This window comes from Euphorbia lathyris, chromosome 8, assembly GCF_963576675.1.
Source record: "Euphorbia lathyris chromosome 8, ddEupLath1.1, whole genome shotgun sequence".
Taxonomy (NCBI): Eukaryota; Viridiplantae; Streptophyta; class Magnoliopsida; order Malpighiales; family Euphorbiaceae; genus Euphorbia; species Euphorbia lathyris.
This window is the reverse complement of record NC_088917.1, coordinates 52,636,001-52,655,537: the sequence shown is the minus strand read 5'-3', so window position 1 is coordinate 52,655,537 and position 19,537 is coordinate 52,636,001. Positions and strand designations below refer to the sequence as shown.

Sequence of the window (19,537 nt, the reverse complement as noted above, 5' to 3'; positions counted from 1 at the left end):
TACCAATGTTAAAATTGCACCATTTTAGACGTTAGAGGTAAAATTGCTCTTGTCTTTAAACGTTAGGGGTATTTTTGCACCTTATTTCTTTTTTTCCTCATATGTAAAACATACTACATAATAAAGTGTTTCAATTTTTTGTATATCTCTTGCAACACTTTATAAATAGTGTTCAAAAATACCATAGTAAAGTTAGTTTAACATATCATTGGCAACACTTTCTAAATAATGTTGCAATTGATCGAATTTAATCCTATAAATTGCAACACTTTAGGAGCAACACATGTGTTTTAGGTTGCAAAAGACCATCTATGGTGTAGTGATCTACCCATCCTGTTATCTCGAGTCGGGTCCTCAATCCTAATGAACCCCTTTCATTGGATCCATGTAACTGTCCAGATATCTGCATATCTGAAGCTTGTGAGATCAGCTCTCTGTCTCGACAGAAAACATTGTTACATGCAAGTCTCAACAGTGTTATGTCAATCCCTATTCAAAACATATCACTTGACTTGGGGTGGTTTTAAGTTTATTAGTTTATTATAATGTTTCGTCTCACTTCATGCTTGTATGAACACTTTATAATCACTTTAAATAAACTTAGGGATTTCCTTTTATTAGACTTATTTAGTTCTTTAAAAGAGATTGCCTTTATACAGTTATAAAACCATATCTTATTAAAACAAATGACATAAAGAACAATTCATTTACATTAGGTTTATATCCTGGAACAATTGTCTATAGGACACTAAACCCCAACAGTATGTGTATATGTTAAATGTAATGTTTAATGAACATTATTTGTGATAGTTGGATTCATCGAGAACCTAATTGTCGATATCACATAGATATCGACAACCTAATTATCCACTATATTTCATAGAAGAGCAAGAGACGTTTTTAAGTGTAGTTATTTAATGATGACTTTGAATAGAAGTTCAATAGTCTTTTTCGAATATCAATCTATCATTAAAGTTTTGTGTTGACTGTTGAGATTCTCCATGAACATTTTAGTGTTTTCTTCTATAATATACGATTTGTTTGTTCATAATTCTTCATTCTAGTAACCTCCACCGCCAGTTCTTCTTTCTGAGTTTGATAAACTCATTTCTGATTTTCATGATTCCTTCCGTGATGGTGACACAAAAAAAATTATTAGATTCATGAAAGGCATGACAAAGATCATGTCTTTTGTCTGTGAATCAATGACTGACTATCTTGAGTCAGTTGAGAATGAAAAAAGAAGATTGAAGAAAGAAGTAAAGTCTCTCAAAAGGCTGTTGGAGAAAGCTAAGAAGGACTTTGTTGATGCAATATTGGATCCTGATAATACTTATTTGTAGTTTTTTTTAATTTATGTATTTTAGTTTTTTATATTTATGTTTTTTTTGTGTTGTTTTTTATTAATATAAAAATATTATTATCAATTTGAATCTTATGGTTTAGAACCAAGATATATTATTGGAACACAAAATATAGTTTAGAACACAAAATATTTGGAACATACACGATAAATTTCATAATATCATCATTATAGTACTTTTGTAAGTAAAATCTGTAAAAATAAAAAAAAATGAAATCATCAAGATAGTGTACCATATAAGAAAATATTTATGTTTCACCTTCTTATATAAAAAAAATAAATCTGTGACAATAAATTGTATGTTCCAAAGATTAAATCGTATGTTGTGTGCATTGCCATATGTATGCATGTGAGGTTGCATCAACATTCAATGAAGCGTAAATTATCTCTCTTAACATTTGATAATCAGTTGGCGTTGAAAAATGGAGCACCTTCGATTGACCACCAATGTATATCATTGTGTCCATTGGCCCCTCTTTTTTCCATTCTCCATCCCAAGAAAGCATACACAAACAAGTATTCGGGGTGGACATATTTCTGCATTTCATAAACAATGAACTATATATTATTTGTAACTTAAAGAAAGCTATCGAAACATATCAATGGATTTGAGACTATAACTTCGATCGATATATGTCGATATCGACAAATATCGACATTGAAGACTATAACTTCGGTCGATATATATCGATATTGTATTTGATGTCGAAAAATATCGACATTGAAGACTATAACTTCGGTCGATATATGTCGATATTGTATTTGATATCGACAAATATCGATATTGAAGACTGTAACTTCGGTCAATATATGTCGATATTGTATTTGATATCGACAAATATCGACAAATATCGACAAATATCGACAAATATCGACATTGAAGACTATAACCTCGGTCGATATCAAATACAATATCGACATATATCGACCAATATCGATACGATACAATATCATCATATCTGTCAATATTGATCAGCAATCGACAGATATCGACACTGTCGGGGAAAAATCTGAAACTGATGTTCCAAGCAAATGCATTTTCAGACAATAATGCCACTGTTTTTGGGGTTCGCACGACCAGGAAAAACATGAAAAAGGAAGAGAAACAATATACAGTGGGTTGTAGAGAAACAAACTGCTAGATCTTAATGATGAATGGAATAAGCTTTAAATCTTTTCAATGAAACTAAAAACCAATGAAAAACTTACATGATTGTAGAAATCTTGTTGTATGAACTGTGGGTTGGATTGATTGTTGTAGTATTCGTAGTCGTTCTGCAAATTGTTTTGTTCTTTAGAGAGAGCGCGAGAGAGAGGGGAAAGACACAAAGTTATGTTTAGGAAGAAGACGAAGACAAAATTGGAAGTTATTTATTAAAATACATTAGTTTTGGATTTTTTTAAGGGGAAAATTACAAAATTGGGTCAAATAGGAGGCCCATTTACATATTTAACCCATTTACTCATCCTACTACATATCTAGACTGATTTTGTGTGACTTTTCCATAATACCCTCAATATTTACGCGCGTCTGTCTCCTTCCCTTCTGACTTCGCAGGTTCGACCATATGCGAAGCTTGCGAAGCTAATGTTTGGATTTACTTAATGAATTTAGTTCGCATATGCGAAGCCTGCGAAGCTGAAGTTTGTTTTGCTTGATGAATTTAGTTCGCATATGCGAAGGCTGGATATGTTTTGAAGCTAATTCGCGAAGTGGTCTATAACAAAAAATGACAAACAACAACAGATTCTAACATTAAAATCATAACATTATCAAAATTTACAACAAGATTGCCACAATAACAACATTCAAATCATAATATTATCAAAATTTACAACAAGATTGCCACAATAAACTCCTAACAAATCACTTCAAAGTGAACCTAACTAATCCGGTACCAATTTTGAAGCGGATGAGTAATCTTGGTGTGCACCATGAGACACATCCATCCCAAAATTCTGGACTTCCATTTCTCATCCCAAAAGGTCTGAACTTCCAGACCTTTTGGGATGGACGTGTCCCACGGTCCACACCAAGATTACTCATCCGATTTAAAATTGGTACAGGATTAGTTAGGTTCACTTTGAAGATTGGCACCATGGGATGGACGTGTCCCATGGTGCACCCCAAGATTGACACAATCTCTCCTAACCAACCATTTTAGGAGTGAATATGTCAATCTTGAGGGAAGTTAATCCCTATACAAGAAGGAAAATCATCTCCCCTGCAGCCCAGTACGTCGCCTTCCAGAAAGAGATGTTACACATTCAACCACCTTCAGAAAAAATTAATCGTGTTAGGCAGGGAATAAGACGATTTTGGCTTCGCGAAATGAAGATTAGCGAAGCATGCGAATGTAAATGTGCAGGGAAAGAGGTGGTTTTACTTCGCTAATCGATTGTTTCACGAAGTCTGCGAGGTATGAAACGTGACTATCTATGTCGCATATCGATGCTTTCGCGAAGTCTGCGAGGTCTGAAAAGTGAGGATCTATTCGCAGACTTCGCGAAAGCATCGATTCGCGAGGTAGATCCATACGTTTCAGACTCTTTCTCTTCGCATATCTTCGTGAAATCATCGATTCACGAAGTAGATTGTCACTTTTCAGGCTCTTTCTCTTTGCAAAGCTTCGCGAAACCATCGATTGCGAAGTGAATTCATGAAAAAACGTAGAAAAACAACAAATACTTACATTTTTCGGCCCTTTCACCCCCAAAAGCGACAATAACAATATGATAACATGGGAAGAACGAAGGAAATAACGTAGAAAACCCATTTCTTTGATGGTAACAAGAAGAAAGAAACCAAGCAACGAATAGGAAGATGAAAAACCATGGCTTCGTTTTCTAGGGTTGGGAAGTTGCAGAATCAAGAGATGAAGAGAGGAAAAAGAGAAATTCATTGTGATTTTGACGAAATGGTGCAGATTTCGTGCAATTTAAAGAAAGAAAGGAAAATCAAAAGTCTTGAAATCATTAATGCAGGAGCAACTTTTCGTGTAACCAAGGAGATAGGGGGAGCGGCCGTTCGCGAGTGGTGGGAAGGTTAGGGGTATTATGGGAAAGTCACACAAAATCAGTCTAGATATGTAGTAGGATGAGTAAATAGGTTAAATATATAAATGGGCCTCCAATTTGACCCAATTTTATAATTTTCTCTTTTTTAAAATGAGCTAGAAATGTAAACCTAACTCCTAAAATGAACTAGTTTAGTAATTCTCCCAATTTATTTTCATTTAATATTATATATGTGACCGTATATTAAGGGTATTGCTAAATACCGCCCCTAAATTCCGGTTCACCGCACTGTTTTGACCATTTTACCCTTGTCATTTTTTCCCCAAAACCTTCAAAACTCTCTCTATTTTTCTCTCCCGAGCACAAATCCCGTATTTGACAAAAATGGATCAAAGCATTCCCGAAGACAATGAGTTCGAACACGAGGTAAGATTACGGTTATTAAAAACGTTATTTAGGCTTTTTTTTTATTTTGGTTTTGGCCTGGGCGGGTGGCGATTACCACCCGTTCCTTAGGCCGAACGGATGAACTACCCGTTCGGCCTAAGGAACGGGTGGTAATCGCCACCCGCTCCACCCATGGAACGGGTGGTACGCGCCACCCGCTCCACCATTGGAACGGGCAGTACGCGCTGCCCGTTCAGGCCAAAATGGGCAAAAATTGCCCCGAATTAATTTCGAACGGGAGAAATAGCCCCGAAGTATTTTTTTGTAATTTTAATGTCAATTTTTCGTATATTCAGGTACCGATAGAAGATTGGAACCCCGATAACATTGATTATAGTTCGCATTTCATAACGGATACCGTTTTCCCCTCCGGTCAGGATGCTATTGATTGGGCAAAAAAGATAGCTATTCAGAATGGGTTTGAGATTGTAATATCTTTGCACAAAAATGGGGGAAAACAGAAGTTGTTGCGCTGTTCACGGGGTGAACGATATAGAGGTGTTGTGAAAAATGATGAAGATCCTGCAATTAGGAAAAGTAAAACTAAAGCGTGCCGCTGCAAATTTCAGATTAAAGCCTATCAACATGCAGACCTTTCGGGATGGGGGATAAAGGCTAAGGCTGGGTTAACTGGAATGCATAACCATACAATGCGTATGTATCCAGAGGGAAGTCGGTAAATGAGCGAACTCAGTATCGCATCTAAACAAATTGTGCGTGATATGACTTCAGCTCAAGCAAAGCCTTGTGCTATTTTAGCATCAGTTAAAGAAAAACACCCAGAGGACAACTCAGTAATTAAACACATATATAATTACAGGGACAAAATGAGGAGGGACGCGTTTGAAGGTAGAGACCTGGCTAGTCAATTCTACCATATTGCTGTGGAGAACAAATATGTCAATTACACACAGGCTGATTCAGGTGTGATAACGCATGTGTTCATGGCACATCCAGAGTCAGTTGATATGTTCAGGACTTACCACTGGTACATCGACATTGATTCAACGTACAAAACAAACAAGTACAAAATGCCGTTTGTTGAGATTGTTGGGATGACGCCATGCAATAATAACTTCAAGATAGCGTATGCTATTGTTAAAGACGAGACCGAAGGGAGCTACCGTTGGATTTTGCAAAGGCTGAAGATTTTGCTTGGGGATGATCTGAACCCGACCGTTGTTGTTAGTGATAGGGAGCTTGGGTTATTAAAGCCGATACAAGAAGTTTTTCCACAAGCAGCGCACTTGCTATGCACTTGGCATATAAATAAGGATGTGGAAGATCGTGTGTATAGAATCATTGGAGATAAAGGCCTTGCCTCTAAATTCAAGAATGGCAAATGGAGAACAATATTAGAATCATTAACCATTGAGGAGTACGAGACCAATCTTATGATGATGAAGGAAAAGATGAGCAGGTTCAAAGGAGTTATCTCGTATGTTGAGGAGACGTGGTTGCTGCATAAGGAGAAGTTTGTTGTTGCTTGGACAAAGGAGTTCCTACATTTTGGCAACACAACTACTTGTCGAGTGGAGAGCGAACATGCTAGTCTAAAGCAATGGCTCAATACGGTAACTGGGTCCCTTGACACGGTATGGCAGAAGGTTCACAAGCAGATTGAATCACAAGCAACCAATATAAGGTATTTGCAATTTCTTCTACTGCGATTTTGGAATTTGCATTTATGGTTGTATCATTTCACTAACTAATAATAATTTTGTCTTCGTATCAGGTACATGCTTGAACAGTCCCGGCTTCGTCAAGCAGTCACTTTCGCCGGACGCCCATTAAGCCAACTTGTATTCAAAGTCTCTCATTATTGTCTGCAGTTGTTGAATCAAGAGTTAGAGCGCATGAGAGGGTTGAGCCATGAAGTGTACGTGCGTTGCGGTTGTGTATTGAGAACATCGCATCAGATACCATGTGCATGTGAGCTAAAACGAGCTTGTGATCTGGAACAAATGATCAGTTCTGAGAGTGTTCACGTGTTTTGGAGAACACTTTTAATCAATCATGGTGACACTGATGAAAATGACGGGCGTAATGATTTGAACGAGGAGCAGCGATATTTTAAGTCCTTAGTGGACCAAGTCTCTAAAGCCGACCCATCCGTAATGCGTAATATTTCAATGTTTATCCATGATCAACTACACCCTGATCAAGCTCAGTACACCGAACCCGATGTCAAAATTAACGTGCGGGGGCGAACTAAGGTGAGCAAATCCACAAAACGTATGCCGAGTTCTTGGGAATACAATGAAACTCGTCGTGGACAGGCTCGTTCTACTAGTTCATCTAGGAGTCGTGGTAGAAGTGGCAGAATTAGCTCGTCATCCTCGGTACATAATACTGCCTCATCAGGTAATGTTTATCTGATAAACCTAACTTTTTTTTATAACTGTTTTGCAATATAGAGTTGTTTTACACCAATATACATGAATGCAGATGGAAAAACGTATTATGGTTCTGAATTCGTACATTCCGATAAAATAGTTGGCATAATTAAACCATACGTCGAATCATACTACGACATTGTAGGTGATGGAAATTGTGGTTTCCGTACGGTAGCAACTTACGTTTTTGGTGACGAAGAAGCGTGGCAGACAGTTAGGCATCACATTCGAAATGAAGTAATTGCTAACCGTTCTCTATATGAAAGAGTGTTTGTTGATACTGTTGATGCATCTATTCGTAGGGTAAGTTGGGACGGTGCAGGTTGTACGCCGGATTATTGGATGATCGTTTGGGATGACTTGTGGCCGGTTGCTACAATGTACAATTCTGCTATCATGTTATTTGGCTTCTCAGGTGGGGACACATTAGCATTGTGTGGTACTATCTTACCATTGTATGCCGCATCCACTGCTACAAGACCATCACGTGAGATTTGTATAGCTCATTTAGGGAATCACTGCCAGCACTACATACGTTTAAATTTATCGCCTAACTTTCCGGTGCCCCCTATAGTACACTGGTGGTTTGTGCACCGAGGCCAAAGCGTTGTAGGATGGGAGCGCTTCTATCAGGATAGGGTGACATAGTGGACCAGATTGGCCCAACTTAGGGGATATTAGTATTTGATATTGTGTGTGGTTCTGTAATGTTATAGGTTGAATTCTGATTAATTATGTGTGGTTCTGTAATGTTACAGGTGAAATCTGATTAATTATGTATGGTTCTGTAATGTTATAGGTTGAATTCTGATTAATTATGTGTGGTGCAACAATCGGTCCGGAAGTAGACGAGGGTGTGAGTGACAGGTGTACCAATGCATGTGCTGATCCTCACAATCTGATGGAGTATGTGCTGGAGTGAATACAGACAGTATAAGGACGGACGACTGGGGAAAAGAGTCCCAAATACCCTGCACCATCACAGCTGGCACCTCTACACGATACTTCAAACTGGTCCACGGGCGAACAGCCTTAGAAGGCTGCAATATCGGTCTAGGAATGGTCTGCACATGTCCAAGCTGTCGAAGGCATTGCCCCGGCATGTACGGCTCGATCACATCCCGATACCGTATCCATCCAGAATATAGAGTCCTCGGGGTCTCAGTAATGGCATCAGGGCCATACGGCATCCACATGACCTACAAATGTATAAAATTACATTAACACATATAAGTAATACAAATTTGTTTTAATTGAACAGTATTTATAATTATATAGCAAGTATACCTCATCTGCTGTCAACACATCAAGCCAGGCACGAAATGCTCTCAGCCGCTCATCGCTCTTCTCCATCGATATAGATGGCCACAACGAAGCCCTAGGAAGATCCGGGTCAACTGTAACTGCCTCTCGATGTGGCCTGAAGCAAGGAAAATACTTGTAAATCCAGGACTGGAGCAATGTCATACAACCCGTCATCTGCCCGCAATCTCCTCTGGTAGCAATACCAAGATGACGGTATAGATATGCTAATGCAGCTGATCCCCAAGAAAGTCCAATGGCTCCAGCCGCCGAGTCCTGCACCTCTAACAGACAAGAAGGTCGGATGCGGTCACCACTCTTGTCTACGAACAAGGTGGAATCGAGCATCAGCCACGTCCAAGCTATAGCCTGGGTCTCAGGAATCCGATCACCTCCACAGTGCTCCATGATGGAAGCGGCTCGTATACCACCAGAAGCATAATGACGGGCATCTAACTGAACCCGAGTCATCCCAAACAAATCCATCACGCACTCCTTAAGCTCATCAATAGTCGCATCAGCAGTCACCATGGCACCATCTACGGGGATGCGCAATATCTCCCACACATCATGCATTAAAATGGTCATCTCGCCAAATGGCATGTGAAATGATGACGTGTCTGGTTTCCACCGCTCTACAAATGCCGTGATCAGAGCAGCATCTATGTGACTGTGCATAATACCAGGTAAATGGAACATGCCAGATGACTCGATACGCGACTGAATCGTCCTGGAAGAACCACTGTACCATGATCTCAGCTTCGAGCAATACCCTGATCTGGTATGACACCTAAGGACGCCCCTATCCTGACCGGCCCAGATAGCACATGCAATATGTTCCAAAAAGCTCGGGATCACAGCACCATCAAATGGACCCCCGGGGACGGGGTCCTTCACAACCCAGTCATCCTCTACACTCCTCGATCGCTTGCTGCTACCTGAAATTACAGCAAACGGTTTACATTAAATTTTTGGTATATTTTTCAATAATCACGATTAACACAAATACAAATAAACACATTTTTAAATTTCTCTTACCAGAAGAAGATGCTGCGGTAGAAGAAAATCGTCCGTCTCGACCCCTCGTCACGACGCCACGATGTATGGGGATAGTATCAGAACTAGGACGATGCATAGAGGCATCCCCGTCCATGTCTATATCAGCCGCCTCATCCTGTCCCTCAGCACGCTCCGCCTGTGCAGCATGTGCCCTCCGGGCGTCCGCCATGAACCGCTGCTGCTCCGCCCGGTCCCGCCGAGCAGATGCAGTAACAGGACGTGAAGACGTGCGTCTAGGGTCAGATCCCTCCTGATCCTGTAATATTATTTATTTAGTATATTCAATTTAACGTAATTTTTTTTATATATGTTCGGGTCTGCCTACGCCCGGTCCGTACAAATTTAAAAAAAAAAAATCAAAATTTGCCCCTTTTTGGCCTGGGCGGGTGGCTTACACCACCTGCCCTATGGTCCAAACGGGTGCGGCGCACTAGTCGGCCTTAGGGCCGACCAGTGCGCCGCAAACGTTTGGCCCTTAGGCCAAACGGGTGGCGCATGCGCTCCACCATAAGGTGGAGCGCACGTCTTGAACGCGTACGACGAGCGATCCACCGCATGGTGGAGTGCATGCGCCGCGTGTTCCACCTTACGGTGGAGCGCGTGCGCCGTGCGATCCACCATACGGTGGATCGCTCGTCCCGCACGATCTCCACCTACGGTGGAACGCATAGTTCATGCGTTCCACCGTAGGTGGAGATCGTGCGGGTCGCCCGCCTAGCTGAAAATCTGGGATTTTAATCCCGATTTTCAGCCCTTATTACTCACGAATTCGTTAAATTTTTTTACGGAAATACTTACCGTAATACCCATGTATCCTTTGCCGATGCCTACTTTTCGTGCCATCTCGTTTTAGGTCCGGTTTTTTAGAATGGAAAAGAAGTAGAGAGGATTTGGAATTTTCAAAAGTTTTGTTTAAAATAATGAGAAGGGCAAAAGGATCAATATAGTGCGGTGAATCGGAATTTAAGGGCGGTATATAGTTGCCCACTATATTAATTAATCAGTGTGTCAGAGTCAAAGCTACCAGTGGCAAAACGGCCACCTAGGCCGTTAAAGAACACATAAAGTCAACAGAACTTGGCCGATCTTTTTACCTAAAGTAACGGAGAAATAAACGGAAGCCGTTATCCTACACACAGCCGAAAAAGCACCTGAGTCAATTCTAGTCAAGGACACATATACCCTCACCCCACCACTGCTTTTCTGTCTTTTTGTCCCTCCGGTACGCAAAATTCGATTTTTCACAATTATACCGGGTTGCATCGTTCTCTGTATCGGGCATCAATTTTTCGGCTTCGGTTTCGGACAGTATAACGACTGATTGCAACTGTTTTCAAACTTTAGTCTGCGAGAGAGAATCGGCCATGGACGAGAGCGAGAGCCTCGAAGCTCTCCAAGTTCAACAGAAAGGACAAGATGAGGAGCAAAAGGACAATTCAGAAGAAGACGAATACGAAGACGAAGAAGGGAGTGAAGTCAGTGACTTAAATCAACTGGCTCAGTCGCAACAACTCGTTGAGTTATCGAGCTCTCAAGTGGACCAGTTGAGGGAGTCGCACTTGCAACCCTCTCTAGTAGCGTCTTCTACGGAGATATCACCGGAGAACGATCAGTGTGTAGGTAGGGTTTATTCTGAACTTTAATTTTGTAATTTTGTTAAGGTTGAGTTTGTTGTGGGAAGTGTAATTGGTGATCTGGCAGGTTTGCAGGATAATTCAGCGTTGATAAAAGGCGTGAAAACTAAATTCAAGGTCAGGTTCATTTATTTATTAACCAGTTTACTGTTGTTTATTCTTTTTCTTGTGTTTGTTTTGTTTTTGCTTCACGATAGACATTTTGTTTGGGATTGGCTTTGCACGACTTTGAGGAAGTGTAAGTATGTGTTAATTTTTATTTTTATTCTGTGAATTTTGTGTGAAGCAGTTTTTGTGCTAAATGGAATTTAGGACCAACTATCAGTTTGCTAGCTACTTGTGGTCCCTGCGTAGCTTCTTTCTTGTTGAGTTTTAGTAGAAGTTTAGAAGTGATTTTGATTTGATCCTTAGATTTTCGCTGTATTAAATATCAGTGACATATCCTCAATACAATAAGAGAGTCCTTACTGAAACTTTAATAAGGACATCTCATTGATTTTTTTTTTCTTTTTTCTTTTTTATGTGTTCAAGCAGGCAGACCCCGAATCATTTCGGGACTAAGGCTTTGTTGTTGTTGTTGTTGTTGTTGTTGTTGTTGTTCAAGCAGACACAATCAAATTGTCATATCATTTTTGGGTTTTAGGCCGTCTTAGAAGGGAAGATCGTGGGCAATTTGTCAATACTTGAAGAAATTGCTGGATCATCTTTTTAAACTATTTATGCCTTTTTAGAACCTTTTTACAGTGTAGTGGAAATGATCCAAGCTTTTGATGTTGCATTGAACTATTATGGGGTTATGCCACTGACTGTCTACTTTAGGTTGTGAATCAAAAGTAGGTAAGCTAGAAAACATCATGGAAATGATACGACTATAACATAGAATCAATAAAAGTGTGATAACATGCTAGAAGATGTTTGTATGCACTGAACAAGGGTTGCCATTGAATTGATGAACAATTAGTTGTCTGGAGCGGATCATATTGCTTGCAGTTCAAGGTCCATTATGAATAATAATGGAAATATGGTGTAAGTAGGGTATGCAGCATAGCAATAAAAAATAATATAGAAAAAACTTTGGTATCAGAATTATTAAATCTCGATGAATCTTGCAACTACCTTCTAAATGCTTCTCTCTGACTAAAAGAGTCAAAAGAGGGATGGTTCTCCTTGCTATTATATCAAATAAAACTTTGGTTTATATAAAGATTAAATAGCACTAAATTAATGGTATCACATGCATTTGTAGCTTGTAGTATATTTTTTGTAGTTACAACAACACTGAAGTCTTAACCCCAACTAGTTGGAGTAGAGTAAATGAATCGCTCTTTTCAAATCAGTTTACTTATAAATACAATCTTCAAAGAAAAGCATTTGGAGTTCCTGTGAAGAAAGAAAATAACTTTGGATTTGAAAGAGAAAAGAAGAGAGGAAAGAAAATAACTGATTAAAGAAGAGAGCAACAAACTGATTACAGAAAAGAGAAAACAAAAAGGAACCCACTGTTCGCAGTAGAAGATAGAGTTGGGTGCGACTTAGTGGGATCGCGGAAGAAAGTTAGGTTAAGTTTCTGTTTTTGTAATTTTTAATTTTATGAAGAAGAAAGACTTTTATTTTGTTTTATTTGAGTTTGGTTGGGTTATGGCAAAACTGATAGTCATAGGTTTAGATTTGTTTTCTTTCTGTAAAAAGTGTCCCAAAAGTGTTCCCTGTTTCCCTATTAAACGAACAGTGGAAACTTTTTTGCCATGTCCGGTGTGCGTCTCGTCATGGGCCCGCATCCGTATTGTCCGACACGGATACTCCAACCTCCTGGAAGTGTCGGTGCTTCGTGGATATATACTTTCACGTGAACACCTTTGTATGGCTTCTCTATTTCATCCATCATGTCTTAATTCTATAACCTATGATTGAAATCCTCTTGTATTATGTGTATTCCCTTATTATAGATAATAGTATAGGCGTAGCTGGTTACCTAAAAGCATCAATGTCCTTCTTAGGGATACATGAGTATTTGTATTATGCTTGCTACTTCTAGACCTACTATGCATGCAATCGTTTGTATTTTTTTTTAATCTCAACTTGAACACATTGACTTCCAAGGTATTTCACCAAAGCCCAATTCTTAGTTCACTCTCTCTTTTGTCTCGTCTATAAAAATGATGTCTTTTGCAGAAAGCATGACCATGCTATATCATCTTAGATATTGCTTTGTCAAATTATCAATTACTAAGATAAAGTGATAAAGACTCAATGAAGATCCTTGGTGTAACTTAAATAGCGGTTACTTTAGCATACAACTCTTTAATTGCATTTATTTATTGCACAAGAAATCCCTTCTTCTATAGTATCAACCAAAGTGGCTCTTGTAGTAGTACTCTATTCTGAACCTTCTCAAGGTCAATTAGAAATATTAAAGTCCTTTTGTCAATTCTATCACGCACTTATCTTCTGAACAAGTATCAACTGATCTAATAAATCTGAGAAGGCTCAAATGTGAAGAGTCATATTTTTTTTAAGTAAATGTTGGGTTACAGGCTAAGATCGGAATGCAAAGATCCCAACTAGGTTGGCATCTTCACAAAACCAATCAAAAACCCAGACCCGAATTTTATTAAAATGAGGAAAAAATACAGGAGAAAAATAATATCTTCTTATTGTTGGGTCTTCCCTTTTTCTCATGGAAAATTATTGGCTTTAAACCCCTTAAAAGGCTCTTCTATTGTTTTCTCTTCATTTGACCTTGTTATATTCTTGATTAGTTACTTTGCCAATAAGGGTTGAGAGGGTTATTGAAAAATGCTTCTAATTACATAATGTTATATAATGACTCAGCCTAAAAGTTTAAGCCTGATGAATAGTTTTATTAACTAACACGTGACATTGTAAAAATGACACTGATCATGGAGCTCAACTGCATTCCCAGGAACTTGTGTTAAACATCTAATTGATTAGTATGTAAGTCACATCTTAGAAGAGATCATATAATATTTGATAAAATTTCATTCCGCAAACATTGGATTGAAATATGTAATACTAAATGCAAGTAGTTAAGCAGAGAATTCATTCTCCTGTTCCCAACCCCAAGTGGTCTGGAATTTATTCCAAAACATAGCTAGTATTATTGAAATTCACAAGGAGGATAATATCTGGAAGAACAACAGAGGATGAAAGCTGTTAGATTGACATCTACATTTCAAGGTCACCATAAAAGGAACGAGTGTGATCTAGCTATAATGGGAAAAAGTAGAAGTACAGTGTGCAGTTTTGGTTTAGCTGGAATAATCACATGAATTGTTGCAAATTATGTTCTTCAAATAATTAAACAAGATAAACAATGTGAAGTAAAGAAAAGAAAAATACTAGGTCCTTCAGGTTAGGTGCTTCTTAGACTTCTGTCATCTCTTTTTTCAGCAGAAAGTTATAACTGAGCCCGCAAAAGGTTCCATGCTTTAGTTCTTAACTAGTTAAATTAGTCGTTATTGTTTAGGAGGGGGAAGAATAAAGCTAACTCCTATCCATTTCAAATAAGTACAAGGCTCAAATATATGAAATTTTGGGTATGTTAATGGTGGTTAATTTATTTTGTTGTCTATAAGGTGTGAGTTTATTGCATATCCCACCTCTGTTTAGCATTTTATTCATCCGAGTAATTTGTTGAATTGAAAGCTGATTTTCCAAATCACACTATTTTACAAGTTCAATTAGCACTGCCTCTACCACCATATTTAGCCCCAATAAAGTGTCCCATTTTCTTTGGTAGAATACTCGTTGTCTTTACCAGCTAGCTAGTTTCTCTTTTACTTATTCCACGATTAAAGTCCTATAATGAAGTGAAGGAGTTGATATGAACTATAAAAACATCAAAGGCTATACATCATAGGCCAGAGAATAGTTCAAACATTATGTCAGAGCTGGTTTACTGTTATGGGAATTTACTAAGCCAGGTTTTAGGTTCACTTTGTGAAGATGCAAGATATTTTAATAATTTAGTTGGAGATAACTTATTCATCATGTTTTACATTTTATGGCATCTCATCCCCTATTTGCTTTGCACATTTCCAAGTACTAAAATATTTAATTGATCTTCCAGATTTTGAAATACTGGTGTTTCTTTGGCATGGACCTTACCTTTTGACAAAGTCAATGGCAAGAGTCTATGCTTTTATAAAGTGCTCCATGGGGTCTGGATGCATCTGTATACTCTTGTAATATATGCCATATTCATGAGCTCTCTGATGCATAGATGAAGTTTATTGTCAATAATTTTATTGTCTGTTCATCGTATATTTTATTTAATCTTTGTCAGGAGCAAGATGGGGTGTCAAATCCTGAAGTTTTCAGAGGTGCAACGACCCTATGCGCTGAATCCCAGACTCAACATCAGCTTCAATCTTCTCACTACCCTACTTCTTTGTCGGAGTTTTCACCAACTTCTGTTACACAATCGATATCATCAGCTCCTAGTCCAACTTTACCAGAATTGACACTTTCACCATCAAAGACGAATAATGCATGTACCCCAGAGGCAGATCATCAGAAATCTTCCAACTTTAAGAGTCTTTCTGTTCCCATTATGAGAACACATACTCCTGATGGTTATAACTGGCGTAAATATGGCCAGAAGCAAGTGAAGAGTCCTACAGGTTCTCGAAGTTACTACAGGTGCACATATTCTGACTGTTGTGCTAAAAAGATTGAGTGCGCTGATCATTCAGGCAACATTATACAGATTGTTGTCAAAGGAAATCACAGTCATGATCCACTTCGGAAGAATAATAGTACAAGGGAAAGCAGAGTTGCATTATCATCTCAGCCTGTTTTGCAAAATAGCGGAATAGAACATCCTATCAGCTCGCTTAAGGATTCAGAGAAGGCTACATCACTAAAAGAATCTATAAAGGATGCACCATCTGTTCCTGACAAGAAGCGACAGAATTCAAGTGTCTCTGATGGGAATGGCATCACGCAAATAAAAGAGGAACATGTTAGTGAGCCTGAACCCAAACGAAGGTAAGGTTCTGCAGGAATTTAATTTTTTCAGATTATATTTGATATGTTTTGTCAATAGTTTCTGGCATAATTTTGTGAAGAGGTTGTGTTGAAGAGAATATAGTCTTATTATTTTGCATCTTATTGACCAGAGTGAAGAAGGAGAACTTGGAATCTGCTGGAACACCACTAAAACCTGGAAAGAAACCTAAATTTGTTGTGCATGCAGCAGGTGATGTGGGAATCTCAGGTGATGGGTACAGATGGCGCAAATATGGACAGAAAATGGTGAAAGGAAATCCTCATCCCAGGTGAATGTTTGTTTACCCTATAGATTGACAAATAAATAACAATTGATAATGTTGTTTAGAAATAGTTAAATTGTGAATTTATAAGTTGTAGTTCCTTCGTTTTTTTAATTATTATTATTTTATTTTATCTAAGCAAATCAAAGGAGAATTTTTTAATTATTAGTTTTGCAGTTCTCATACCATTCGTGCATTTTGTGTGTGTGTGCATCAAGAGTCATTCTCTGGATGTTTTACTTGTGTTTGGTTTAGATTTTAACTGAAGCATTTGTAATGCTTCTGGATCTACTCTGATATGGGATTCACATGATTGTGAGAGGAAATTTGGCATATAATATAGGGTAAATAATTTATTAGTCCCCTCCTTCTTGCCTAACACATTGTTTAGTCCCCCTATTTTTGAAAAACACATTATAAGGTCCCTATTTTTCACTGTTAACCCTTTGGTCCTTCTGTCTATTTAACAGAGTAACATATATCCATTTTGTATCGTACTATGGCTGTCCTGAAAGCTAAGGTATGTTCGGTTAAAAATCTGAAAAAAATAAACAAAAGGGCCAAAGGGTTAATATTGACAAGAGTTAGGGACCTTATAATGTGTTTTTATAAATAGGGGACTAAACAGTGTGTTATGTAAAAAGATGGGGACTAATAAATTATTTACCCTATAATTATATAGAAAAGAGTGCTTCGACATGTTTTGATGGCCCTTTTTGTCTTTGATTTCTTTTTGCGAGGGGAGCCTCAAGTAGGGAGAGGGAGCAGAATTGTGTGATGATGATCCATTAGTTTAGATGCATTTTGATTAAATTACTTTAAGAAGCTTGATATGTGGTGGGATTTCCCAAAAAAGATTGGTCTAAAATAGGCATTTGAAAATTTGTGTTAATGGCTGTTCTTGACATCCTTTTGTGGGTTAGATTGAAAAAGGTTTGAGGCAGTTGTGTTGGATGATTTATCCCTTCTGTATGGAAGAACTTTTGACTTGATAAAGCTCAATTACTAGTATGGATCATATTGACCTCTTTATTGGAAGAGGAAAACTGGTGAACAAGAATTCGAAAAACCAGTTATTTTTCCCACATAAGTATAGGGTATGTTGTTATGAAATGTGTCATAGTTGTTAGTCCCTTCAAGGACACTATTCACTGTCACGTCTTAAGTTAGTAGGGATGCTATCTTTCAGGAGTCATATCCCCATTTTATGGATGTTGAACAATGGAGAATGATTTATGCCAACTTTATATGCTGCACGAAACAATCATGGACATGTCATTATTATTTTTTATGCAAATGCACGACATAACAAGTACCTCAAGGACCTATGATTATTTACCTTTGTTTTTCCTATGGAAAGAAAGCATAATTGTGCATTTATTGATATGAATTAATTGCTAAATGAATCTAGATCTTTAATTCAAACTTGTTTTATGAATAAAATTGTGCAGGAATTACTATAGATGCACTTCAGCTGGATGTCCAGTACGCAAGCACATTGAAACAGCAGTGGATAACACAAATGCCCTTATTATAACGTATAAGGGAGTGCATGACCATGATACACCTGTACCAAAAAAGCGGCATGGTCCACCAAGTGCTCCTCTTGTGGCTGCTGCTGCTCCTGCTTCCATGAATACTATTCAAGTCAAGAAAACTGATACACCCCAAAACCAAGTAACTTCTACGCAGTGGTCGGTAGGAAAGGAAGGTGAACTAACCAGTGAAACCTTGGACGTCGGAGGCGAGAAAGAGAAGGCGATTGAATCAGCTCGAACGCTTCTAAGCATCGGGTTTGAAATCAAGCCTTGCTGACAGCTTATTTTCTTGATAGTCACTACTGATAATATCAAAGCACAGGCCATCTGTCCTTGTTTGAAAATGATTTAGCTCTCAGAATGTGAATTATTATTGAATTTTTAGGCATTAGTGATGTTCTTCCCCCCGCCCCTCTTTGGTCAGACAGGCAGTTGTATATTAAGTATTGTACACCATCAGGAATCGGTCGGAACATGGTAAGAGCTATATATCTATAGTATTGGAACATAGAATTGGCTGGTTAGATTTAAATTTTCTGTTATCAGGACGAGTAACGACTACATACTCCCCCCCGAAAGTCTACTTACTGAATATGCTAAATTTCTAATATCCCAATTCCTCTTAAATCTATGTTCAATGTTATGGGGGTGTAGAGTTTAGTAAACAGATGCGTAACTCATAAAATGTATCTCAGAGGTAAAGGATTTTTTTACACATAAGGAGGGATTTAATATTTAACAAATTCACATTGAATCAATTTAAATATCATTTGGCTATACATAGAACCTAACTAGAGGTGGTAAAAGGATTGATATGTTAACTCAAAAACGACATGAAATGACACGAATAGTATTTTTATATGTCACTTTGTTAATAAAGATAATAAAATTATAATTATTACTTGAAATATGATCCAAACCTCCTAAATTGTTATAAACATATTGCATGACCTTTTACATGATATTAGTAGACTTTCCGATAGTTAGTGTTAACATATTAATTTAAAAATGGCATAAGATATTTAAAAATAGTACCGGATCTTCTTATATTTTTAAAAGTTATATATGCATAACAAAATTACATGCAATCCGAAAACACGATACAAAATCGACACTAACCCGAATAGGTTAACACGATCATGACATTAAATTTTTTGGGTTGGGTTTCGGTTTACTCTTTTTAATACGAATCCGAAAATGACACGACTCGAACACGATAATTGTCAGGTCTAATCCTACCTAAATAATCGAGCCAAACTAAGTTTGAGTCTACTTATGCCCGGTTCGACAGAAAATGGACGAGCTCAACATCCTGTTTGAGTTTGATTCATTAAAAAATTATTTATTTGTGAGTTGCTCGCGAATAACTCGTTAATTGTGTTTATGAATATTGTTCACGAACATAGCATTAGTTATGAATGAAAGAATTGATTTCGAAGATAGAGTTTCAATCTCATTTGTAATTTCTTTACACAAACCTATCGTA

At 38.0% G+C, this 19,537-nt stretch overlaps 1 protein-coding gene across 1 annotated transcript; it reads left to right on the top strand.

The window, feature by feature from the left end:
- The first annotated feature begins 10,808 nt into the window (after positions 1–10,808).
- Positions 10,809–18,614, top strand: LOC136203599 (probable WRKY transcription factor 32). The gene is made up of 5 exons (XM_065994795.1): positions 10,809–11,205; positions 11,287–11,336; positions 15,526–16,229; positions 16,361–16,519; positions 17,965–18,614. Exons 1-5 carry the CDS (start codon positions 10,950–10,952, stop codon positions 18,326–18,328), a joined length of 1,533 nt encoding a protein of 510 aa, XP_065850867.1. The 5' UTR covers positions 10,809–10,949; the 3' UTR covers positions 18,329–18,614.
- The last annotated feature ends 923 nt before the right edge of the window (positions 18,615–19,537 follow it).

Excerpts from the sequence above, each read along its gene's own strand:
- LOC136203599 (XM_065994795.1), top strand. The coding sequence starts at position 10,950 with ATGGACGAGAGCGAGAGCCTCGAAGCTCTCCAAGTTCAACAGAAAGGA. Across the intron at positions 16,230-16,360 it reads GAGCCTGAACCCAAACGAAG|AGTGAAGAAGGAGAACTTGG; the intron begins GTAAGGTTCTGC and ends CTTATTGACCAG. Across the intron at positions 16,520-17,964 it reads AAAGGAAATCCTCATCCCAG|GAATTACTATAGATGCACTT; the intron begins GTGAATGTTTGT and ends AAAATTGTGCAG.